We start from the raw sequence: 27,163 nt of genomic DNA on the forward strand, positions 1-27,163 counted from the left end.
TCACATTACCACATTGCTAGGGATCCTAGGGAATCTTCTGCCAGCCTCTGTGTTGCAACTAAGATCTCTGTGTGGAGGATATGTGTTTGAACATGATTACATCTGCAGGCTTCTTATCAGTTTGGTTGAGGATGACAGCAACCTAGGGATGGCTGCAGAGTGCAGCCACAAATTGCTCATAACCTGAACTACTTAAACTGCTCTTTGTGGTATGGCAAGAAGTTACATAGATCACTTTTCACATGACTGTGGGGCCATGCTCTTCAAAGTGCTTATTGTCATGTTGGCTTCATTCAGGGATTTATATTATGACCCCCGCATAGTGCTCAGGATCCTAATAAAAAAAAGTTTACAGCCTCCGTCATGCATTTTCCCCTCATATTTGTGCTTCATCTTGGTTATCAAGTCTCATCTTATGTTTTTGATTTCGTTTCAAACAATGTATAACAAACTTCTAAATATTTAAGCTACCTGGTTAATCTCAGTGATTGACAAGACATTTCTGGACACTTCTGCTCTCTATGCTTCTTCTACTTTTGTAATATCTAGATAACACCACCATTTACCTTTTCTTAAATGTACAATCTCTGGCTGTAGTTGTTTATATTCAGTAGAGGTAGAGATTGTTCCAGCAACTCTTCTCTATCCTATGTATAGGTGGTGTACATTTTATGTGCTGTAATCTTCACTGCTTCTTTCCCCACTATCCCGTGACCAAATTAGCATAGAATGGCATAAATGTTGTGGAAAGTATTATTAAAGCTAAATTACCATTTCCAAAATCTCCGTGTGATTCTTCAATCTGGCCGATCTAGTGTAGAAAATATTTAATGGCTGTATATGCCTACATTGTGGTCTGTCACCGTGTATGAAGCTGTGACTTCTGTTATTGCAAATATTGCAGCCTCTTAGAAGGACTGTTTAGTGAGGACATTCTTAATCACTCTGACACATGACGGAACTACATAGGGAAATAAGAACATCCGTGTACTCAGTCACATACTGTGTGAAAGGTGCAGGTGTTTTCAGGGTGCAGTGGGTCGGCTTAATGCCTGCCTCTTTTTCTGTTCTTTTAGAGTCCTTTCAGTTGGTGCAGTGAACTTAGTCCTTACATTGGTTGTAACATTGTCTGCCAAGGCCTTCGTGCCTCAGTTCTTACATGGTCTCCTGACTCTTTGCCAATGCCTTTTTTTAATATACATTGTTACAAAAATGTATGTCACATGGAGTTAGGGAGTAAACCTAAGAACCGAGAAAGAGGCAAATAATACATTGTTATTTGGTCTTCAAGTGCAGTTTGTAAAAGTAGGGTTTGAGACCTTTCGTGAATCCTTGCAAATTAGGGTTGAGTCATAGTTCTTCTTTGGAGATTTCAGATTTTGAGAACATGTTGCAAGAAGGCGTGGTGGTTGTTTTTTTAACTTTTTTTTGTTGTTGTTTAACCTTACAAATTTCTGATGGGGGATTGGATTAACCGCTAGTGTTTATTTTTTGCCATTCCTTTGTCTGGAGATTGTTTCAAAGGTTGTTAGGAAGACTGAGCTAAATCATGTGTGTGAAGCAGGCCATTTTGAGATTTATGTTAGCTTCCAGCAGAAGCCGATGGAGAACTCTCAAAATAGGTGCGAGTTGTTCATATTGTTGTGCATTCCCTAAGGAGTGCTTCATGTAGAAAATCCTGGAGAGGTGCCCTGAGGCTTTGCCATGGATGGGGTGAAAAAACACAAAGCCTGTCATAGGGAGGAATAGTAGGCTCAGTTGAAATAGGTTTTGTTCTGCGAGTTTGGGAATGTGTTTATAAGGAAGTATTTTTTTTCCTGTTCTTTTTGAGCCAGATTCTCGAAAGTTCCGGTCTTTTGAAAAAACTGTTGTTTATAGCTGTTGGAGAAAGTGTTTTTGACTTTAGTTTCCATGTAAACTGATAGTGATATTATAGTCTAGATCTTCGCCTGAAGAATAATGGAGCCCGGGGGTAGGTGAAACAGTTGGCGTTTTATAACTTCATGTAGAATATCCAGTGTGAATATTACAGATGCCGATACTTATTCTGTACGAACATCACTACGCTCTAGACCTTGTAGGAAATGGCGATGTTGGAGAATTTTACAATTGTTGGTTGATTTGGAAATACTTCAAAACAAACCTTTATCATAAAGTTATTGATGTTCTATTACCATAACTGAGGATGATGATGATGATGATTATTATTATTATTATGCATTCGGCCAAAGCCAGCATGCATATAACATTGGACAGTAACTGCAAGTCTACATAGTTAAGGCCTAAAAAAAAAAAAATAAACTATCCACGCTATACAAAATATATTATTTTTTCTTTATATTGAAGTAAAAGCAAATACAAATCACTTATGCATTGAATATTGATATTCACCCACACGTACGCAAAATAAACAATGCAAATACCAAGTATTATGCCACCTTAGTACAAATACTATTGTTGCCATCCTTTAAATCAGTTGGTATTCTTTCACAGTGGTCTGTACCTTGTGCTATTTAAACATGCGACTGACTTAAGGCACATCGTGGGCTTTGAGGTTTTGTGAATTTGTCTATTTTAGTTTTCACAAATAATAAAGAAATAATTTATATATATTTCAAAAGCAGCTACGTGATAAAGCTTGAAAGGAAATTTCTGGAAAAAGTGGCGCTGAGAAACTAGAATGAAACGCAGATAAAAAGAAGCCCTAACCAGAGTGGCAAAATTCATTTTTTTTTTTTTTTTTTTTTTTTTCTTTTTTTAAACGTATTTGACTTATGAGCGTGAGCCCAAAAATAATTTTTGTATTCAGAGCAGCAGAAGTATCAACATCTTCTTTGAGTGTGTCCACCTGCTGGTGTAGAAAGTGGTGTACATACAATGTGTGTGGATATAAATCAGACAGTTGGAGTTCTCCAGCACACAGTCTGAAGTGTCAGCCTGCATACTGGAACTATAGGAGTCTTAGGTGGTTCCTTGAGTACCTGCTTTGGAGAGAAGACGTTGTGTTCAGTGCCCATGCTTTTCAATGTCTCTTATGCTGTTTCTTTGGAGTTACAGAGTGTCTGTTCACAGTGCTGAAAACAATCTGGCCTGGTTGAAATGCGTAGCAGCCTCTGATAGCCACTTGCTCTTTATACCTAACTTCGTTGATCTTTTTTTCTCTTCCTTGCTGCGGGATGCCTGTTGTTGGCCTTCGTTCTGGAGTTCACAATGTCATTCCTGGACTGACATTTCATGAAGTATAAATTATTTCATCCTTGATTGCTGATTCGTGTTTTGCAGATTTATGTGGCTGAATATATACGCAGATGTGCATTATTTTTTAATTTACTTTGAGAAGAACACATGGAAAGTGCCCGTATCCCTGGATTGGCAACTTTAGGTATGCATCCCAAAGATGTTCCATCTTTCAACATGGAAAACATTCATGGCGCTAACTTTGTATTTGCAAGCCTCTACTTAAGTCAGCCTGTTTAATCTGCCATCCTATGTCTTAATAAAATGTAGTCACCAGAGATGATAGAATAAACTCCTCCATCACAAACCACAATTACCTACAGCGGAATCGTATGTATGACTCTGGTGCAAAGGCCTAATTTGTCTTAGGAAAAAAGCCTACTTTTTTGTGCATTGCTTTGCACGAAATGCAATAGTGTTGTACACATGAGGGTACAGTTGTGTTCCACCGTAAGTCCTTGACCCAAGAAAGTTGTTGAAGTTTCTCCAACTACTGTTTGTCAATTAGAAAGTTCCTACTACTCTCTCTCAGCTGGAATGCTCCTGTAAGAGGTCATTTTTTTGTCCTCTTGCCCAAGATTCATTCCAGGGTGCTAAAGCTAAGGCTGCTGTCTCACAGAGAGGTCTGATTAACACACTCTTCCTTCTTCAGCTTCAGAGGAGACATACTACATGTCTTAAATGGTAAGCCGTCATTTGGTTATGGCTGACTCCCATGTCCCCTGCTCAGATTTGTTTACTTTGGCTTCCCTGTTTGTAAACAGGTGCAGTATTGAAGAAACATAAAGTTTACTCTTAACGTCCTCCTTTACCAGCCTCCGTGTATTTATTGATCAGGACATATTTGTCACATATCCTACGTTGACCAGTTCCGTTGGTGTTCAGTGCGTATGAATTACTGCGATTCATGCTTTTCGCTAATCTTTCAGACTAGCTCCATTTCTTCAAAGTCATACAGCAAAGGGCTGTGGGGTGGAACAGTGGCCCATTTTGTATCAGTTTCCTCAAACGTCTGTCTAAAACATGCCGCTAAGCTCCCAACCTATTTCAGGTGCATTTGGTGGAATATAAAAAAAACCTGTAAAAATGGAAATCATTACTCACTGATTCATTCTCCTGCGTCTTGAAGCCCTTACTATACAGCCTCTCTACTTACTGGACTTTGAGGCTCCATAACTGTATCAAGCATCACCTTGTTTTCAGGGTGAGTCAGATGAGGAAGTGACTTTTTAAGGGCACCTGTGTTGTCTTGGAATTAGGTATGTGACTGTGGTGATGAGCCTTCTGGGGCTTTATCTCCAAGGAAGTTAGTCATGATACACATAGTGCTACACAAAAGAGGCTTTGCTACTACACATTTTAATGGTATTCATGGCATTTACTTCACAGGTAATTAAAACCATTCTGGAGTAATCCATGTGTAAGTCAATTCATATAAAATCAATGTATAAACACTGCTAATATCAAAGCAAAGAAAATTCTTAATATAGGAAGAGGATTCATAGATTTATGTGCCCTCATAATTCACATAAGTAGGTCATCATTGATTGTATTTGATACAGTAGCCTCCCCATACCTAATAATACAGAAAACAATTTTCTATTTTTATTAACGAGGTTGTACAGGTTTTAATGACGTGCCAGAATGATGCCCCCACCCTATGCGCTCAAAAAGTTCCAATCCTTCTCTTTGCCGATGACTCTCTCCTTATTTCTAAATCCCCCATGGGCCTTCAAACTCTTATCAACAGATTTAACTCCTTCTGTTGTGACTACGGCCTAGAGCTAAACCATAAAAAGACCAAGCTAATGGCGTTCCGCTCAGGAGTGCGGAAGAAATGCACTATCCACCTAGAAGGGAACCTCCTGGATAAAGTACCCTCCATCGATTACCTGGGTGTAAGGATTGCTGACAATTTAAATTGGGGAGAACAGATTAATAAAAGTGAGGGTCGTTTGCAGCATGGTGCGGCTTCAATCCTGCGCTTTTACAGGGGCACGACAGCAAAAACCGTCTCCCCGGCAATTAAGATCTACATCGCCAGAGCACAGGGCGCTGCCGCATACGGAGCAGAGGTTTGGGGTTTTTCTGACTGTAAGAGGCTCACTATTAGTGAGAATAGTTTTGCGAGGTCTCTGTGTGCTTGTCCTCCTAGTACTCCACTGCTACCTCTGTTCTTAGACTTAGGCCTGAGACGCATAGCCAATCTGATCATCCTAAGACCATTATTATATTGGATACGACTATGGACCAACCCCGAACTAGACGTTTATAAGTCCTCACTCCACGACCTGCTTATGTGCCCCAATTCAACTTCTATTCCCTGGGTCAAACATGTATCCAGTTGGTTCAACAAACTCTGCCTAAGCCACTTTTGGGAGGAACCCCATAAATTAGAAAAGGCTCATTCTATTGCGCTAAAACGCATATATTGGTCCCATGTATATAACGATCATATTACTCATAGAACTCATGGCACTTTAACAAATCATTTTACAGATTTTAAATGGTATCCACAATTTGAACCCTATCTAGACAATATACCTGACATTCTTGGCAAAAGCTTATATGCCAGATTCCGTTTCGGGTCGCTGCCATTGAAGACATTGATGTGCAGATGGGGTACAAAAACAGATACAAGTACATGCCCAGCCTGTGACGCAAAACCAGAAACGATTGAGCATTTCATGTTTTTTTGCCCTGCTTATTCTCTTCCCAGGTCTAAGTGGATCTGTCATATCTGCCGCGATATGGGGATAAGAGATTGTGCCTCTGCTTTGCGGATTTTAAAAAGTCATCATTCCACGGTTTTAATACTTGCTGTCAGTAAATATTTATTAGTAGCATGGCGAATACGAAATTCCATTGCAAAGACTGTGTCTTAATTAGAGCCTTACTTTTATTCTTTATTCTCTTACTCTTACAAGGATTATAGGAAAGGGGTTGAAATCGTATTATGTGTATTATGTGTCCTGAGAATTCTTTTAATTATAGTATTCTCAGTAACCTATGTTCCACAATTTCTATTTATGTTTTATAATATATTTTTATTATTACTGCTTTATACCTTATTTATTATTATTGTATTTTCGCTTTGATGATTGACTGATCGAATAAAGCATGTGTCAAACAAACAAACAGAAAACAAACTTTTATTAATGACAAAGGCAAGACAAAAGGTTAACTGTTAACTTGTACTACATGTAGTTATTTCCCAACTGTGTTCGTAAGCTCTCTAGATTTAGTTTACAACGTTAAATAGTGTAAAATAGAATGTAGCTATAGACCCCCTGGACCTTTTGGTATAGAAGATTAAAAAATTAGTAATCACGGGAGAGAGGAAGTATGTTGTGTTGTAGTGCTGCTGCAGTGTTTATACATTTTATGAATCTAGACACGTCTTATGGAAGTTCACCCTATAAGCAGAATTTGGTTGCTTGGTGACCTCTGCAAATATTTAATTGGTTAAAGAGACATCACAGCCATTTCCTGTGCTCTGTGATAAGAGCCTGGCAGATATATTATATGTAAACAAAAGTTTCTAATTTTTCGTCTGCGTCCAGTTTCTAATGCATGTGGTGGAACCGTTTTGGCAAAAGGTCTATGCTTGGAAGGATCCCACATCTCAACTGTGTTAAGTTTTGTATGGGATAAGTTAAATATGAATTTGTGAGATACGTTTGTGGGCATGCCTGTTTGTATGAATTAATCCAAGTGTGTCTTATTTTCCTGAAAGCTGCTTTATCTTGAAAGAGATTTGTTTTGTGGCTTCATCATGGATTTCATGGTTATAAACGATAATGGAAGTTTTCTAAGGCTCCTCAACTTCTAGAGACACCAAGGCGGAGTTTAGATATTGACTTCAGGAGCTTCCCTTATAACTGTTGTCTTTATTGATCTCTTTGCATATGTATTTCAAAACCGGTCTTTGCTATCTAAAGCAGATTCCAACACATATCCTTGAGTAGGCCTTACTCCATTCTAATCTGAGACTGACAAAAGCAGTGTGAAAGCTTAAGTAGAGATCTATATATATCATATAGCATGACCTGCCCTGGGAAGGCCTCTGCACTATAGGCTAATGAGATAAATTGGCTTGACCTTTGCAACTGCAAGACGTGGCATAAGTGAAGGATTCTTGATTACCCTTGCAAAGGTCAAATCACACTGAATTTGCTTTTGATTTCAGAGATCAAAGATGTTGATAACTGCCTCGTTAATCAAACCAAATACCTAGATATCTATAGCTGGTTGTTCTGTCAGCTGGATTCCTGACCAAGTACCTGGAGACAGGTTGATGGAGCTCACTGCCCACAATTAGGACTTCTGTTTTTTAAGAGTTACCAATCATCTGATCAGTTTGGCAATAAGGATAAGTACTCACTCCTGCGTGAGTCCTCCATTAGTGTAAATCTTTGAGAAGGCATTCTTATTTGTACCTAGCTTGACCTCCTCCCAGTGACACACAAGAACAGTAGAAATATAAGGCCTTATTACGACCTTGACGCAGGGGTTTCCTCCATCAAAAATGTGGCGGGTATCCCGTCCACTGTATTATGAACCCATTATATTCAAAGGAGATCGTAATATGGCGGGCGTGATATCCTTAACTTTGGTGATGGAGGAAACTGTTCTGTCAAAGTCGTAATAAGGCCCATAGCCGATTAATGGTGTTTTGACATAAATGGTTTCTATGTACTCGATCAGAAGAGCTTTTCTTTGTACAGCATTTTTTTAGCCAGGCTGGAAAGAGCGAGGATTTTATTGGATGTGCTGGTGAATGGCGCTTACAAGATGTCCATTGTTTGCTAGATGCAGACCTGGGGTTGGTGACAGACTTCCCTTGTAAAGGGCATTATTGTGAGCTATCAATTAATATGGCTAGGTTATTACCCCTTCCATAGGGTAGCTTCTTTTTAGGGTCGAGCCTGCGTTGCATGCGCTTGCGCATGCGTATCGCAGCGAGACACTTTAGTTACTAGAAAAGGGCTCGGAGCCCTGTCGACGTCACGTCAGTGTCCTTCATTGGTTCATGGGCTTGCCTAGTAAAATCTGCTTGCTTTTTCATTAGTTCAAGGCACGCACACGTCATGCCATTTCCGGTGGCTAGCCCTCCTCGAGCGTAGTGACCAAGTACAGAAAACATGCGAGGCTCGCTGTTTTCTGTCTGATTGTGGACTACTTTTTTCTCTATTTTCCACGCGATTTCGCTTGGCAGAAGTCAATTTACACATTTAATTTCACTTTTTTGGGTTACCTACTTAAAAGTCGGGTTAGGAGTTTACAACGCGATCAGCTCTAACATGAGCAAACGTGAGACCCGTTGCATTGCAAATGCTGGTTTTGTATATATGGTGACCCAGAACTTCCTGTGGTCTTTGCAAGAGTAAGCCTCAAACAGTTTTACCGAGATACGTACTATGATGAGGTGAATTATTAAATGGGGTGGATGGTAGTCCACCAAAATCAATTTGGATGAGGCAGTGGTGTCAGTAATTTAAACCTTAGCTCATCCCCTGGTACATATGGCAGAAAGCAGGCAGGTATAACTTAGAGTAAATGTTTAGAGCATTTACAAGTACTGAAACACTTAAAGTCAAACGTAGTAAAAAAAACAAACCCAATTAAAAAAAATAGAGCAACATATCATGAAGAAAATGACATAAAAACAAGAAAAATCCAGTAAAGGGAACCATAGATATGATTTTTTTTAAAAACGATTTAAGGCATTAAGCACCAAGAACAAGTAAAGCGCTAATCAGTAGTCACTGTTCGTAGATAATCGGGACCTATATTCAATTTCAGGCCAACTGCGATGGAGCGCGCATTGGATACACCAAGCAGATGTGTCCTGATCAAACATTTTACCTTTGGTCTGTTGGAGGTTGAAATCCTCCAGCAGTGCAAGGCTGTAGGCTCCATCCAATGGGGAGTTTCACAAGGCCAGAACCCTTTTTGCTGAGGGGCTTCTGAAATGGACTTGGTCCTGCAGAGAAGCTTCAAGCGATAGAAACCTGTTTCTATAGCCCAGCGATGTTGCTTCTTGGCTGGATCAGCTTGAGTGGTTGGCGCTGGTCCTCTGCAAGTTGGAAGTCATAATGTTTTTTTTTTAAGTCCCATGGTTTTTCAGTGATTGAAGGAAATGTCCAGTTAGACACAGCCAAGGGTGCCTGGATCTCAGGAACATCACCTCGGGCCAGGATTCACTCCGCAGAGGCCACCAGGAGGGTCCAGTGCAGGTGCAGCTTTCCAGGTGGGCACTTCAGGGAGAAGGCTCTTACACTCTACTTCTTTGTCCTGAGTACAAGTGAGAACAGGACCAGCCTGCTCAGGTCAGGTCTCCTCACAAGCCTAGAACAGCAGATGCAATCCTTCCTCTGTCTTTCTTCAGGTCAATATCCTGAAAAGGGTGCCTTGGTGTAGCACATTTATGGTACGCACTAGAGCGGGTGGTGGTAACTGGCTCCTCCCTCACAAATGTAGTGAAAGTCCGCACAGGCAATTCTACTTACTTGTCCAGCAGTTTGTTTGCCCTATTGCAAAAAAATTGTTGCAGTGCACCTTACCTCTAAAATACAAGATGCAGAAACCCTTTCTCCTGTGTGCAAATCCTATGTGCCTGCCCAGAGCTGTGCCGTAGGAAAGTAGTATGTTGTCCTTCATGGTTCCTGTTTCTGGTGAATAACCACGCTCCCACTGGGTTTCGAGCAAGCCTGGCTGGTGAAACAAAGATTTGCCTTCTGTGGGTGTCATTCTACTTTACTTGTGAAAGAGCTGGACCTTACTGGGTCCACACGAACCGAGCTTCCTGTAATATGAAGAAAAATGCCCACACCCAGGCCATTGTCTCTGCTCTGGGATAACTTTTCACACGTCATTATGGTCAAGTACTGGCTGAACAGCTGCTGGAGAGCTGATGCAAACTAGTCTCCAGGAGCTTGAGGCAAGGTAAAGGTAACTCCCAAAAGATACTTTACCTACATATTCATTCCACCCAAATTCACTATTGAGTTGGGCTTGAAATAAATATTAAAAAATGTAGTTTGAACAAGTTTTCTAGCTGGTCCCAAACCCATGATAGCAGAATTAACATTTTAATCTGTACTCTAGTTTTCTCATTAATCAACCAGAGCTTTCCACCAAGAGAATAGCTTTTGGGGGTTTGTAGCTATAGGAACATGGTATCATTAAATTCCTACGTGTTCCACTTTTAAATCCTGGGCCCCTTACTTTGGCTGCTACAAGACCTACATATGGTCCCATTATTTTTTAATAAGTAACATTTAATAAGGTTTTTCCCTGTCAAGAGGGTTGTTTTGACTGGTAACGTTACAACTATAGCTGTCAGGTTGCAATGGTAGGCCTTATGCCATGTTTCCCTGTGTCACACTAGTGGTTGGCACTATAGGTGCCACAGGTGACATTTAATGTTCTATGCCATATGGTATGACCTTATAAGCAAGTTAAATATGCCAGTCGGGATTACCCAATTTCAAGATGTTTTAGGAGTTCAGACCACATACATTGGACAGCCGTGCCCCAGTGTGCGAAGTCTAAACAGCAAATAATGAGGGTGACCACACAAAAAGGGTCATTTTTTCACACTTACCTCCGACTATCTCTTGTCAGTCGTTACATACTGACTGAGACATTTTTCTGGCATCTACCCTACTAAAAAGATGGGAGTATTCGTCTTCGGTTCCTTTTAAGAAGATCTTTTGCAAATGGTGGAACCAGTCTCTCTAAACGTAGCTCCTCTGAACAAAAGGCATGCATCTCATTTGAATGTAAATGTTTGCATATCCTCTCACTCCCCAATAGCCCTACTTTGTGTTTGCAGTGATACGTGGACTCCAAGGGATGGCATTGATGCTAAAAAGGGAACACATTTAAATGCAATTACATCTTATGAAAGCAAAGGTATGGAAGTCATGACACAAATGTAATGCTTGCCAAACTGTTGGCTCCATATAATTTGTTTTTTATATAGTGCTTCTGATCACAGCTACTGGTTTCAAGTGCTGTAAATAACAGGTGTTGCTGATGTACAATTTGTCGCTCCATTGAATGCCTTTGAAATAATTAAAGAGCCAGGTGACCATTCAAACTTGTGATCTTCAGATCACTACATTCGTCAGTGGTGACTGTTTAACTCACTGAGCCATATTGACAGCTTAGCTACATGGCATTAAATAGCTTTGGATGAAAGTAACCATGGGATTTTACCTTTACCTGCAGTGAAGGATATGATTCACTCTCTTGAGGTGCTGCGGAGATTATTACCTTGCGGATGCTGCAGCCAGAGTAGTGTTGGACTTTCCCTCTAGAAAACAAAGTGTTCCTCAAGTCTTCTCTCATTACCTGGAATGCACATGGTAGAAAGCTCTGAATGATTTTTGTAAATCTTGCAAGGAAGTGGATGTGACTGACAACTTGCTTTTAGTCAACTCTATTGAAACATCAGCTAGAGCCACTTCTACACTACCATCCTTATTTGTCACTGAAATGGCTTAGGTCTTCTGTCCTTGTCAAGCAATTTGCTGCTAAAGGCCAAAGCCAGATTGTTCCTCCAGGGAGTGTAAAAATAAACTCCCTCAAAATTAAGGTATTCCGGAATGCATACTGTTAGAAATGGGGTCTCTAGTTGGCAGTCGATTTGAACGCCGTCCACGTAGGGACCCTCACTCTAGTCAGGATAAGGGAGATACCCACTCAGATAACCCCTGCTCCCCCCCTTGGTAGCTTGGCACGAGCAGTCAGGCTTATCTCAGAAGCATTTGCACATAACACACAGTAACAAATGAAAACACTACAAAAGGACACCACACCAGTTTTAGAAAATAGCCAATATGTATCTATATAAGACAAGACCAAATACAATAAAAATCCACCATACAGTAATGGACACATGAATTCTGCAAGATTGACTCAAAAATAGTTCCTTGAAGTCGATAGCTCCACCTGATGCTTTCACGGAGTCGTGATCAACAAAACCAACAGTTCAGGCCGGCTGCGGTGTCGCAGGCAAGCTACAGTGTTGGGAAGACCTGCAAACAGTACCTTGGATTTGCAGGGCATTGTGATCCTAGCAGTGAGCTCCTGAGAACGACGTCACTGGTGTTGCGGTGTCGGTTCCAGAGTCGGTGCGTGGGTTGTCAGGCCCTTGAAGTCACCCACGTGTGGATCGAACTCCGGGCTGATGAAGTCAGGACGCTGGCGTGGATGGCGTCGGGGCTGTGTTGCGAAGTGGGACAATGCAATGTGCAGTGCCCACAGTTCACGGTGCAGGCAGCGGCTTGGTGACAGCATCCATCGGCTTCGGCGAGACCAGGGCTGCGGTGTGAAGCCGGGAGGTGCGACGTGCGGTGTCACCAGGTCATGGTGCAGGCAGCGTTGTCGTTGAAGTGCTGTCGTCAGTAGGCCCAAACCAGCGGTGCAGGATGGGATGGTGCTTCGTGACCCTCACGAGCGGTGTCCACAGGCCACAGTGCAGGCAGGATGCCTGGTAAGGACACTGGAGTGGATGATGCTGGGGTTGGTGGACCGGGGCTGCGGTGTGGGAGTGGATGGTGCTTTGTGTACCTCATGAGCGGTGTCCACAGTGCAGGCATCGGCGCCGGTGTCAGCTGGAGCGTCGTCGTTGGGGATGCCCAGGCTGCGGTGTGAGCAGGCTAATGCCGGAGTGTGGGGCCCACAGGCTGCGGTGCGAGCAGCGGCTTGTGAAGTCATCCGATGACTGCGTTAGTGAGACCAGGGTCACGGTGTGAAGCAGGGCAATGCGACTCTGGGCATTGGCAGGTCATGTTGCAGGCCAGCGGCTTTGTGGTATTTTTCTCCTCTTGAGCAACACAAAACACACAGTTCCCAGAGCTGCAGGTCGAGGAAACTGAAGTCTTTGGTGTCCCTGAGACTTCCAACAGGAGGCAAGCTCTACTGCAAGCCCTTGGAGAACTTTCTCAAGCAGGACACACATCTATGTTCACCCTTTACACTCTTTACAGGCAGAAGCAGCAACTGCAGGCCAGTCCAGGAAAGCAACACAGCAAAGGGACGGTACTCCTCCTCCAGCTCTTCAGCTCTTCTCCTTGGCAGAGATTCCTCTTGATTCTAAAAGTCTGGGGTTTTGGGTCTTCTTCTTATACCTTGTTCTGCCTTTGAAGTTGGCAAACTTCAGAGCAAAGTCTCAAGTGTTTGCAAGATCCTTCCTTTTCCAGGCCAGGCCCCAGACGCACACCAGAGGGTTGGAGACTGCATTGTATGAGGGCAGACACAGTCCTTTCAGGTGTGAACGACCACTCCTCACTCCCCTCTAGCTCAGATGGCTCATCAGGATATGCAGGCTACACCTCTGCCCCTTCGTGTCACTGTCTAGAGAGGTGCAAAACAGCCCAACTGTCAAACTGACCCAGACAGACAATCCACAAACAGGGAGAGTCACAGAATGGTTTAAGCAAGAAAATGCCTACTTTCTAAAAGTGGCATTTTCAAACAGACAATTTAAAAAACAACTTCACTAAAAGATGTATTTTTAAATTTTGAGTTCAGAGATCCTAAACTCCATATTTTTATCTTCTCTGAAAGGGAATCTGCGCTTTAAGGATATTTAAATGCAGCCCCCATGTTGACCTATGAGAGAGATAGGCCTTGCACAGTGAAAACAGAATTTGGCAGTATTTCAGCATTAGGACATATTAAGCATATGTGTATATGTCCTACCTTACACATACATACACTGCACCCTGCCCCTGGGGCTACCTAGGGCCTACCTTAGGGGTGCCTGACATGTAGCAAAAGGGAAGGTTTAGGCCTGACAAGTGGGTACACTTGACAAATCGAATTGGCAGTTTAAAACTGCACACAGACACACTGCAATGTGGGTGGCACAACTAGTGCTGCATGCCCACTAGCAGCATTTGATTTACAGCCCCTGGGCACCTCTAGTGCACTTTACTAGGGACTTACCAGTAAATCAAATATGCCAATCATGAATAAAACAATCAGCAGTACAATTTACACAGAGCATATGCACTTTAGCACCGTTTTAGCAGTGGTAAAGTGCCCAGAGTCCTAAAGCCAACAGAAACTGGTCAGAAAAATTAGGAGGAAGGAGGCGAAAAGACTGAGGATGACCCTGCAAAAAGGGCCAGGTGCAACACATAACAACTCCCCTTCACTTGTGATCTCCTTCCTCCACCAACACATGGCATACATTACTGATGGGAGCTGGATAATCTGTTGACATAAGTTGATGGCATGAGTAAGCTGCTCCGCTGACTATTGAAAGGTAAAGAATGCACATCAGGGAACTTACATGTAATGTGCTGCTACAGTGATGTTTGCGTTGGTGATTTCTCTTAGCCCAGAATTTAAGCTCAAAATTTTAAACTGGTAAGGATATGGAAGGCTCATCACAAGAGAGGGCAAGGAGTCTTGGTTAGATTGCTTAATATGAATGTGGAAGCATGGGTTTTGAAGACCAGTTGCACAGAATCAATCCTCTTTTTGAAGTGATGCAAGGCTCTTGTGTCCACCTAATAATCCTGCACTTTGCCCCAGAGAAAAAGGTTTGGATTGGTTGTAGGCATCTAGTCTTTTTTTTCCTTTGCAAAGAATTTTAATAGGAACTGAAACAATCAACACATAGCACAGTGCCTAAAATGCTAAACTGCTTAGGTCTTCAAAGGAACATCTGGTGAGTCTGATCCCTTGGAGCCGAAAGGGACCTTGAGGTAGAAGAGGGAGCCTAACATAATTTCCCTCTTTATAGCGAGCTTGTTCATTGATCCTTGTGAAACTAGAATTTTGCTCCCTGCAGAACGTTATATCATGTAAAGGTGAAAGATGAATATCACAGAGGTAGTAGATTTGACTTGCATGTTGGGCTAACCCACAACAAGGAATGCTAAGTTGTAGTGAAGTTTAATATGTTAATTCTGCTCAGCTGAAAAGATGGATATTTAGTAAAACAATACAATACTTTGGGAGAAAACCAGGCACAGGAATGTGTTAAGTTAATGTGCAGACTATGTGCTCACAAAAGTCTGTGTCTGGGCTCTCTTGACATTTTGTTTTGTATCCAAACACCACTGGTGCAGTGTAATATTGAATGAAGACAAAGTGTACTTCTGGTAGACCTCTGCCTGTTAAGGGTGGTGGCGTTTCCTTGTTATTTGTGTAAAATTGATCAAAATGGTCTATTCTGGGTGAACATTAGTTGTGTACTGCAACTTTGTAAGCTAAACACATCTGTTTGATAGAAATGTAAAACAGCTGTTGTACTCTCCTGCTAATTAATTGCAAACAGTCATGTTGCATTATTTAAAAAAAAGTTAAGAATTCCTATCAGCCATGTTTTCTGCTCCTTTTCTTCCTTTTTTCCCCTCTTACCCTTTCCACCTTGCTCCACAGTCACTCCAAGCATTGCCTGCAATGTAAGCCCCTTTAGGATATGGGTTTTAAGGTATAGTCCCATTATTAATATCCCTTCCAGATTATCAATAAAAGAGAGCTTGCTACATTTGCTAGACCTCTTCTCTTCCAGGGGATCCTCATCAATAGTCATAAACATTGAATATTCCCGCCCTTGTGCGGGGACCCCGGAGCATATATAAAATATGCACATATTATACATGTGTAACAAACAGTCATGCAGGCTATCATGTTAAAAACAGGCTAATATGCTTTATTTCTATGAAGTTTTTTTTAAATTTCTTTTTATATTAAATACTACAATAGAGCATAAATATGTACCCAAGCTCCTAAAACTAGGCTTAGGGAAGTAAGCAGTAGTAAACTCTAGAGAAAAAATAGAAAAAAACTGCATTGAAAAACAATGAAGCATTCTTAGCCAATAGGCTGCATGCAGGTTAACACAGGAGAACCATAAAAACTTTGGCACGTGCCTTTAAGACCCTGAGCACCTCTAGTATCCCACCATGCCTCAGGGGTGAAGGAAAGGTGACAGTTGGTTCACAGTTAGGTCAGTTCTTTTTTCCGGCTTCTTCTGAGAGGATCCTGGAGCATTGAGCTCTCAGTTTTTCTGAGTTTTTCTCAGAAAAATTCTTTAAAAAAGCGTTTTTTCACTTTTCACTCGACAAATAACACCTTTGTCTGAGCTAGGCAGGTTTTTTCTGACAGAAAAATGCCTTCACTTTTTGTCAAATGCCCTGCTTGTGGGAAGAAGAAGGCCCAGTCAGATCCCCACTCTCTGTGCATAGTGTGCCTGCCTCAGAGTCACTGCCCTGACACTTGTAAGTACTGCAAGAACATTTCTAGGAGGACTCTGAAAGACAGAGAGAAGATCCGGCTACATGGGCTTCAGGAGAGGCAAAGAACATCGTCCTCCTCACTTCCCAGACCGCCAGAAGGCCATTCTCAGGAGAGAATGGCCCGGTCGACCTCGACAGGTAGGAAAGTACCTGTTTGTTCACCGTCGACGTCGTCGCTACCACCGTCTCACCGGCATAGATCGCCGTCGACGGCGACACACCCGACGTCGAAGGGAACGGCGTCGAGGGAACATCAGAGCAGGGGCAGGTCTCCGTCGACGGCAGCCCGCCGATCGACGTCGAGCCATCGCCGGCGTGCCCGGTCGCCGCCAAAGGCTGTGCGCCCCCCGACGTCAGGACACACGACGTCGAAATCACCGCGACGGCACGAGAGACATCCGCCGTCGACCTCCCATCGCTCCACGTCGAGGCACACGACGGCGAGCAGGTCGAGGTCCAAGGATCGCCGTTCAACATCGAGGCACTCAACGTCGAGGCATGAGCAACCGGCTGGGCGCCCTCCGACGTCGAAACAGCCATCGACGTCGACTCAGGTTTTACCTGTCCCACAGGTAGCAGAACATCGCCCCACGCCAGACAAGGCGCCATCTCCAGTGGTCTCCATACCGAGCGACTCTTCTCGGTCAAGAGCGGCATCATCTGGGCATGTCTCGCCCATCAATCTGTCTCCGAGATGGCTGGAGAGCCTCAACAGACCAGCGGCCTCCCCAGATTCGCAATATTCGCGAATGTATTCACCTACTGCCTCCCTGCCAAGAACGCCATCGCCGACAGCCAGGGCAGAACGGGCTCGTTCAGCTCCTCGCCAACCGACCGCGAGGCCTAGACGCTCTGCTACAGCGTCTCGCAGCAGGTCTCGCTCTCAACGAAGATCCAGGTCGCAGTCAAGAAGAAGATCACCCTCTTGGTCTTCATCAGGTTCATCTGTCGGGCGTTACTCACCCACCCTAACAGATTCACCACCTGCTAGAGTCTCACCAGTGGATGACATTACCACATTCAACGAGGTGTTGCTAAGAGGAGCGCAGAAACTCAACATAGAGGTTCCAGAACCATCTACCTCCTCATCGGTCATCTTTGAGACTCTACAACAGAGATCAGCGTCGAAAAAGTTGCCGCCTCTAGTGCCTGGCTTGTTGCAGCCAACCATGGACACTTTTCTGGCCCCAGCCTCGCTTAAGTCTGCCCCGGCTAGGATTCTCAAAAAATACAAGGCTCTAGAACAAGACCCTTTATTCCTTAGAAAGGATCCGCCACCGGACTCGGTTATCATAGCTGCCGCCCGAAAGTCCCACTCGGTGGCATCTTCATCCACGGTGCCCCCGGATAAAGAGAGCAGGCATCTAGACTCTCTAGGGAGAAAGATATGCGGGACGGCGGCTTCAGCAATGAAGGTCTCCAGTGCGTCTGCGCTCCTGGGCAGGTATGATCGTTCTCTGTGGGACTCCCTCAGTAGATTTACAGAAAAATTGCCCAGAGAAGACAGACAAGATTTCCAGGAGATACTACAAGAAGGATGCCTGGTATCCAACCAGGTTATCAGCGCGGCAGCAGATGGGGCGGATTTGGCAGCTCATGGGTACGCACATGGTATCTGTGCGAGGAGATCTTCCTGGCTGAGGCTCACTGGCTTGAAACAGGAAGCACAACAACGCATCCTGAATCTCCCATTTGCCGGGAACGCTCTATTCGGTGCCCATGCAGACGAAGAGATGGCCCGCATGAAGACCGAGGTGGATACCATGAAGGCGGTGGGCCTCGAAAGAAAGAAAGATTTCAGGCGGAGGTACAGGCCGTATGACAGGCGCCCTTTCCAGCAGAGGGTTCAAACCCCTCATTGGTCGCAAAGGTCACAGCAACGACAGGGACGGCCTCTGTTTCAACGGAGAAACACAAGGGAGCGAGGGTCAAGTAGACCTCAACAGTCCACTCCGAAAGCACCCACCAAGCAATGAAGTCTCGCTTCCCTCGACACTGTACACCACTCCGGTGGGGGGAAGTATTACGGCTTATCTTCACGAGTGGCACTCTATCACAAGAGACAAATGGGTGCTCAATATTGTCGAACATGGCTATTCTCTTCTTTTCAAGCAGCCTCCACCACGCTTGCCACCAACCAAAGACAATCCATCTCATCTCAGCTTGCTACGCAAGGAAGCTCTCGCCCTCCTAAAAAAGAATGCCATAGAAAAGGTTCCACCTGCACACAGAGGACAGGGGGTCTACTCCCGTTACTTTCTAGTGGCAAAGAAGGGTCGAGAGGGCGTTTTCAGGCCAATTCTGGACCTACGGCTGCTGAACAAATACATAAGGAAGCAGAAGTTCAGAATGCTAGCGCTTCACCAGATCTTCCCTCAACTGCATCAGGGAGACTGGATGTGCTCCATCGACCTGCAGGATGCGTACTTTCACATCCCAATAGCTCCCAAACATCGAAAATTCCTGCGCTTCCGAGTAGCGTTACAGCATTACCAGTTCAGAGTTCTACCCTTTGGCCTGAAATCTGCCCCAAGAGTTTTCTCGAAATGTATGGCAGTGGTGGCGGCACATCTCCGAAGACAAAGGATATACATATATCCATACCTAGACGACTGGCTACTAAAGGCTTCTTCTCCGGAGCAGGCGAGAAGCCATCGGGACATTGTACTAGGAGTTTGCGAAGCTCTAGGTCTTCAGGTCAATTACCAGAAGTCATCCTTGATTCCAACGCAGAATCTTCACTACCTAGGACCTATCATAAACACAGAACTCCAAAAAGTGTATCCTTCGGAGGAACGACTATCCTCAATAGAAAGGAAGTGCCAGGACCTGTTGAGAGCCAGCGCACCTACGGCACGTCAGGTGACATCACTGCTGGGCTCCATGGCATCGTGCATTTTTATTGTCCCAAATGCCAGACTCCACATGAGACCCCTCCAAGAGGCATTGGAGACCAACTGGAGCCAAAGAACAGGTCGCTGGGAGGACACGGTGCGGCTACCGGCGGTAGCACTTCAGTCATTGAAATGGTGGATGCACAGACCTCACCTGTCAGTGGGTGCTCCGTTTCACCAGGTACTTCCAGCCGACACCCTAGTAATGGATGCATCTCTTCAGGGATGGGGGGCTCATCTGGGTCCTTTTCAAGCGCAAGGTCTGTGGTCAGACAAGGAAAAGCAGTACCACATCAATCTGCTAGAACTCAGAGCGGTCCATCTGGCTCTCAAGTCTTTCATACCGCTAATTCAGGGGAAAACTCTCTTGATACAGACTGACAATACAACCACGATGTATTACTTGAACAAACAAGGGGGAACGAGGTCCCTACCCCTATCGCGAGAGTCCCAAGCGATATGGCATTGGCTCCTGGCCAGAGGAATGTCAATTACAGCAGTTCACCTGCCAGGTCAGCAGAACGTGGAAGCAGACTTTCTAAGCAGACACCTGGAGGACGTTCACGATTGGGTCCTACACGGCGAAGTCGCAGAATACATCTTCGCGCAGTGGGGTCGGCCTCAACTGGATCTCTTCGCAGACGAAGTAAACAAGAAATGCCCAGACTTCGCATCCAGGTTCTACCGTCCGGGATCTCGAGGGAATGCCCTGTTGATCGACTGGTCAGGGATATTTCTTTACGCTTTTCCGCCGATTCCCCTCATTCCGGCAGTGATCAGCAAACTTTACAGATCCAGGACCAGAATGATTCTTATAGCGCCACAATGGCCCCGACAATTCTGGTACACGGATCTCCTCAACCTGTCGGAAAAACCTCACAGGAGGCTGCCGTGCAGACCGGATCTTCTGAGCAGAATGGAGGGCAGGATTCTACATCCCAACCTACCCTCTCTGAGCTTAACAGCATGGCTCCTGAATTCCTGCAGTATGGGCACCTAGGGCTCTCGCAGGAGTGCATGAACATCTTGAAAGAGTCCAAACGGCCTTCCACGCGACGTTCTTACGCTTTTAAGTGGAAGAGATTCTATATATGGTGTTGTCAGCAAGGTCATAATCCCATACGGGCGCAGGAGGATGTCATACTGTCCTATTTGCTTAATCTAGCGAAGTCCGGTCTGCAGGTATCATCCATTAAGGTACATTTGTCTGCTATTACAGCCTATCGCAAGTCACCTTCTCAGGAATCCTTCTTTACAAAACCTGTAGTCAAGGATTTCTTAGAAGGTTTGAAGAAAGTTTTTCCGCCAATTCGGAGGCCTTCTCCTCCATGGGAACTGAACATAGTCCTGGCAAAACTTATGGGTCCTCCTTTCGAGCCTATACATAAGGCCTCTTTACAACACCTTACGTGGAAGACTGCTTTTCTAGTGGCCATTACTTCAGCGAGGAGGGTCAGTGAAATCCAGGCCTTGTCTTCAAAAGAACCGTACACGGTTTTTCATGACAATAGAGTGGTTCTACGAACTCACCCATCTTTCCTTCCGAAGGTGGTGTCAGAATTCCATATTAATCAGACCATATCTTTACCGACGTTCTTTCCCAATCCGGAGACTCCTGCAGAGAAAGCATTGCACTCATTAGACTTGAAAAGAGTGCTGAAATTTTATCTGGATAAGACAAAATCGATTAGACACTCTAACCGCTTGTTTGTAAACTATGGTCATTTAAGGACAGGAGAGGCAGCATCTAAGCGAACAATATCAAGATGGATAGTTTCTTGTATTCTTAATACTTACCAGCTAGCTAATAAACAATTACTAGCGCGACCTAGAGCGCATTCCACAAGGGGTAAAGCGGCTACTGCTGCTCTCCTTAACAATGTTCCGATATCTGAGATTTGTAAGGCTGCTACATGGAAGTCTGTCCATACGTTTACAAGACATTATTGTTTAGACTCAGATGCAAGAGCGGATGCCCAAGTGGGGCAGGCCTCTCTAAGAAATCTATTTGCGTAAGACATATCTATTCCTGCACTTCTATCGGACATTCCGCTGGGTTTAGGGATGGGCTTGCTAATCTATTCAATGTTTATGACTATTGATGAGGATCCCCTGGAAGAGAAGGATAAGTTACTTACCTGTAAATCCTAGTTCTCTTCCAGGGGTATCCTCATCAAAGTCATAAACAACCCACCCTCCTCCCCGGACGCACGTCTCCTAGAAGTGCAGGACAGACTGTGTTTTGAATCAGTTATACAAATTGTCACTGTAAAAAGAACTGACCTAACTGTGAACCAACTGTCACCTTTCCTTCACCCCTGAGGCATGGTGGGATACTGGAGGTGCTCAGGGTCTTAAAGGCACGGTGCCAAAGTTTTTATGGTTCTCCTGTGTTAACCTGCATGCAGGCTATTGGCTAAGAATGCTTCATTGTTTTTCAATGCAGTTTTTTTCTATTTTTTCTCTAGAGTTTACTACTGCTTACTTCCCTAAGCCTAGTTTTAGGAGCTTGGGTACATGTTTATGCTCTATTGTAGTATTTAATATAAAAAAAAATAAAAAAAAACTTCATAGAAATAAAGCATTTTAGCCTGTTTTTAACATGATAGCCTGCATGACTGTTTGTTACACATGTATAATATGTGTATATTTTATATATGCTCCGGGGTCCCCGCACAAGGGCGGGAATATTCAATGTTTATGACTTTGATGAGGATACCCCTGGAAGAGAACTAGGATTTACAGGTAAGTAACTTATCCTTCCTAGCACTCTATTCCTACACATCCACATCAAACTGAAGCTGAACAAGTTTGAACTTTAATTAAGGTAAGTGTTGAACGCTAGTGGAACCCCGCAATGGATCGTTATTGAGTAAATTACATCACTGGGACATGAAGCTCTGACAGTGGGACCAGAAGATGCATACATGTGATCAGGCAGAAAGGCATAGTGAGACAGAATGACTCTTGCACTGGAACAGCGAATGCGCTGACAGTGCTGCTTGGTCACGCATATCTTTTGCCATGTGGAGACTATTATATTGGCGCAGAAGTGCATATGTACTGGAACAGTGAAACATGTACACCTGGGCAAAGAGTCTTGCACATTAGAATATGGACTACACTTCCATTTGGAAACACATATGCTGGAAAAGGTTGACATAAACACTGGCAGGTAATCAACACCTTACTAAATTTACAAGAAACGCTGACCTCATGGTAATGGAGAGAGAAAGACACTTCAAAAAGGATACATTCAAAGGCACAATGTACAGCAGGACAAATATAGGGAAAAAGAAGTATTTGAAAACTGGTACTGGGAGACGTGTACTGGAACAGGATTTTAGTACATTGAGAGAGGGAGTACATGGACACTGGTATTGAGAACACACTGACAAGGAATATGCTGAAACTAGGGCAGTCAGTGCACTAACAGTGGGTCAAGATGATAAGGGCACAAGTACTAGAACAGGGAGCTGCTAGACTGATGTGTAGACTTGTAGATACAGAGCCCTAACTTACTCCCTGACACAGACCACACAGCGGCACGGAGACCATGATGGACTGGGTCACGGAAATTAGTATTCGGATTAAGACCGCCTTGCAAGGGCATGCTCACTGGAATATGAAGACATGAACATTTAAACTGTAATAAACACACTCCCACCATCCCCCATGCTGGAGGCATGGCATTGGGCCTGGGAGGGTGTGACTGGGTACAGTTGCTATAGTCTTGAAGACGATGAATACAGTTAACCACATTTGTGGGTCTGAGACCATTTATAGGACTCATGAGGCAGGTTAAAATTCAACCAGCTGGCTTTTCCACTGTACACCTTACCCTAAAATTGGAGAGGTGATGGAGACTGTTTTAGATGGCGGCTGTGTTAACCACCTGATGGCCCACTGTGTTAACGTTCAAGATGAAAGCCTGGGAGATGAGAAGTGTAGAGGGTAACAGGAGAGCAGAGACATGAGGACAGATGCAGCAGCAGTTGGAACTGAGTCAGGAGGCGCTAGAAGAAGCAAGAAACACCAGTGTAGGAGAAGAGGCTGAGAGATGAATAGGGAACTAGAAACATAGGAAGAGGAAACATAGGAGCTGTTGGAAGTGATGAGCAAGACCAAACTGGCTGGAGAAATCTTCTTTATATATTGGCTATCAATGCAGTAGCCGCTGAGAGCCTGGCTGTGATTTGACACTGGTGAGATGGGTTGAAGTGGTAGAACCACTAAGGTTCCTTTGGCAAGTACTCAAGCCCTCCTGAGATCATTGCAGGGGTGCAGTATCCTCAGGGTTTGGTAAGAAACCAGATTGGGATTACTCCTGGTTTACTCGGTGCCTACTTGCAGGGAATACTGGAGGTAAAGTTGCACATGGGTTGCCTTTGAAGCACAATCATTAAACTTTTGCTGCTATTTTAGTGCTAATACTTCCTGCTTTTTTTCAGCACAAAGGGGTGAAGATTCCAAGGCCAGCAGCTACTGGATCTGAATAAGGATTATTCAGGCTCACCTACTGTTAAGGAATATCACACACACTACCCAGTAGAACCTGGGGAAATCTAGTATATTTGTGGGAACCTATAGACCTAACTTCAAATAAAGATGCATGTGAGCCATAAGGACCAACTTGTTATGACTGTCAGAAGTTCTTATCGCAAGAAGTCGGGGATACAGAAACACACAGAGTGGACGGCACAGATATGTGTACTGTGACAGAGATCCATACGTGCACACTCTGTCTTTTGTTTTGGGGGTAAAAGAGACCCTAACCATGGTCACCTGGAGAGTGACGGGCACAGTTATGCTGTCATTTACTATGATAGAACAACACATCAACCGCACACACACCTTTGCTCTTTCATTCTACGATACGGAGACTTTCTTAAGTAGGATTGACATGCTCAACTTAAGTCAAGCACAAGCATCACTAACATTAATCGATCACATTTTACAAATTTGGTGAGAAATGAATTCTCTTAAGTTGCTCATTCTTTGTTTTCTAGCACCTTCTGACCCATAAACTGGCTTCCTTAACTCTTATGTTTCCATTGGAACCTGTAGAAACATTTCACTAGAGTCTTTTATGTAAGCCAGCAAAGCTTTTCCAAGACATTTGATTGCTGCTGTTGTGTTTTTCAGGCCATCACCTGTTTTGGTTTTGTGTATTATTTTAGTAGCGGTCAACAATGCTAACTAGTAACATTAAGCTAGTGACTTGGAAATCTGTGTCTTTAGTTCAACTAAAATAATCCATAATTTTCAAACTCTGTTAGCTGAGAAGGCCCTTCATGGTAGTCTGCAAAGCATCGCTTGGTCCTAGTGGTTTGTTTCTTCTAAAAGTGTTATATGCCATCAAGCTGAAAGTATTTTGTCCTACTTACTTTGCTAATCCTGGAAGAGCAATCAAGATTGGCTGAAAATGAGACTTTCAGAACATCCGTTGGCCTGTGGGGTTGCAGTTAATATCAAAAAGTCCCCATTAGTGTTAGGCCAAAACAGTACTGTGGCTGTTTATAGAACCCCTCCCGTGGATGTCCTCTGCAAGGTGGTTGTTGGTGCTAATTGCATTTTTGAGTATGCTTCAGGCAGCGATTCTAGAGCAGAGGCTTACTTTTCCAAATCCAAGTTGAAAAATAAATCTTTGGCTACTGTTAAAGTAAGAGCCTTGTAGGTAAGAATAAATTGCTCACAGTACAACTTTACTATTACTAGTTCTGCCCCACTACAGTTTGATTTGCCTATACTGATATATGTATTACACACTGATTGGTAGTTATAAGAATCTCGGGAAGTGAAGCCAAGCAGAACTGTGGCCATTAGATTTACTCCTGCTTTCATTCTTCATTATTTAGTTCTTAGACACCTAATCTTGCCATGTTCACCAAGAGAAGGATATAAGATGTGTATGGAGGAAAGGGAGTATATGGACGAACAGTTTGAAACCAGATCCCATCATTTGAAATGTGAGTCCGAAGGTTAGGGTCTCGTCTGGCTACATAAGGAACTGGCTTGTCTGACATTCTCTAAAGAATAGTGTTGGGTCTTCTTGACAGGGATATCTGCCTATCCTGTTTCGACAAGGACTTTGAGGACATGAAACCGTAAGAAGTGCGACAGTGAGACAGGAATGATAGTTTTAGAAGTGACCAATGAGGGTTTGTGAGGTGGGTTTTTTAGGTGGGAGGAGTTAATAGGTGGGTATGCCAACATTCTGTTACACATTTCGAAAAACATTAAAGACTAATTGAAACCTAAATTAATGTCACCCACTGTATTAAAAAAAAAAAAGTGATAATCCATTTGATTTAAGATGTTAAGTTCAACAGTTTTATTGTGTCCTTCCATATTTAAAAGAGCAGAACTGTATCGCTTAACATGTGTTCCAATACACGTGTATTTTACTGCCTGGGCCTAAACAGAAAAAACCTTGGTGAGATGTTCGGTACTGTGTAAATTCCGAAATCTGTTAGTCATTTAACTTATGCAGCCATATTGCTCCTCAGCAATGAAGACACTTACCAAGACTTCTTTGACTGCCTACATCTCACACAGCAGACATTTTACAATCTGTCTCTGCTTCTGTGCCAGCCTGTCCCTTTCTTTGTCTTGCTCGCTCTGCCCTTCATTGCACCAATGTCTAGTTGCTTAAGTACTAGTGCTTCTTTTGTGCTTTCTGTTATAATTGGTCTTTGATGGCTTCTGGTAGATGTGAAATCCCTTTTGGCCTGCAATCCTCGCAGCATGCTGACTCATGTCAAATATGTGCAGGACCCAGTATTTATACCTTATGACCATGAGCTTGTCTATTTTCTGACTCCTCCAGTTCCTGCCACAGACAGGTGATCGCATTCTGATCACAGGGGCTGCGGACTGCAAGGTACACGTACATGACCTAACAGCCAAGGAAACCATCCACATGTTTGGTGATCACACGAACAGAGTTAAACGCATTGTCACAGCACCAATGTGGCCCAACACCTTCTGGAGTGCTGCTGAGGATGGAGTAGTCAGGTGAGGCCTAATATGTTTCTTCATATGAGTGTTGGTGTCGGCCAAAAAGGGCTGGGCAGTTAGTGTTTTATGTGCTTGTGATGGGCCTCTTTGTTCTGTTCCACCGCAGTGCTATTGCATCTCGAACATCTAGGGAACCTCTGCTCTCTAGCATCCCTGAGTGGGATTAGGTGTTTGGAATCGGTATCACACTGAACTTCCCAGGCCCACTTGCTTCGCTTGTACGGACTGAAGGAGTCTACTTGGTTGAAAGTAGTTCTTAAAATGATCACATGGTCTGATTAGGACTGCTCTGTAGGGTTCAGCACCCTGTCCTTCTAGTGCAGACCTTGCTCTTTTAAGCATATGTTTTTAAAAATTGGTTTGTTTTCCCTCCCATTTTTTTTTATTGTATTTTAAAAAAATATTTTTTATATACCTAGGAGTAGATTAAGTGACCTTGTTAAAACTACCCTGCTCTCTCCAAATAAGTGTGGCCAAGAGTGGACAATATAAACACAAAATGAGAACTTGTGGTAACATTGGGGATAGGCCAGCCACTTGAGAACTCTGTAAGGATTGTTTAATCACAACAGCTTTGACCTGCTATGTCAGATTTTGTCTGTACTAAGGAGTTGGGCCTGTTTTAACAGCAAGCTTGGATCACTTTAAACATACAATAAGCATATACCTTGTCTGTAATTATTGAACCAACTCAAAAAGTCAATGCTTAATGATCAAAGAATTGAATTATCTTAACCATGTATC

At 43.6% G+C, this 27,163-nt stretch overlaps 1 protein-coding gene across 8 annotated transcripts in view; it reads left to right on the forward strand.

Annotated features, from left to right (window-relative positions):
• The window catches only part of WDTC1 (WD and tetratricopeptide repeats 1), a 499,786-nt gene that overhangs the window by 52,635 nt on the left and 419,988 nt on the right, over positions 1–27,163 (forward strand). For all 8 annotated transcript variants that reach the window (XM_069224084.1, XM_069224088.1, XM_069224081.1 and 5 more), the window contains one exon: positions 26,229–26,416. In XM_069224084.1, coding sequence (XP_069080185.1) covers positions 26,229–26,416 — 188 coding nt within the window. The remainder of the gene's footprint in view (positions 1–26,228; positions 26,417–27,163) is intronic.

This window comes from Pleurodeles waltl, chromosome 3_1, assembly GCF_031143425.1.
Source record: "Pleurodeles waltl isolate 20211129_DDA chromosome 3_1, aPleWal1.hap1.20221129, whole genome shotgun sequence".
NCBI classification, from domain to species: domain Eukaryota; kingdom Metazoa; phylum Chordata; class Amphibia; order Caudata; family Salamandridae; genus Pleurodeles; species Pleurodeles waltl.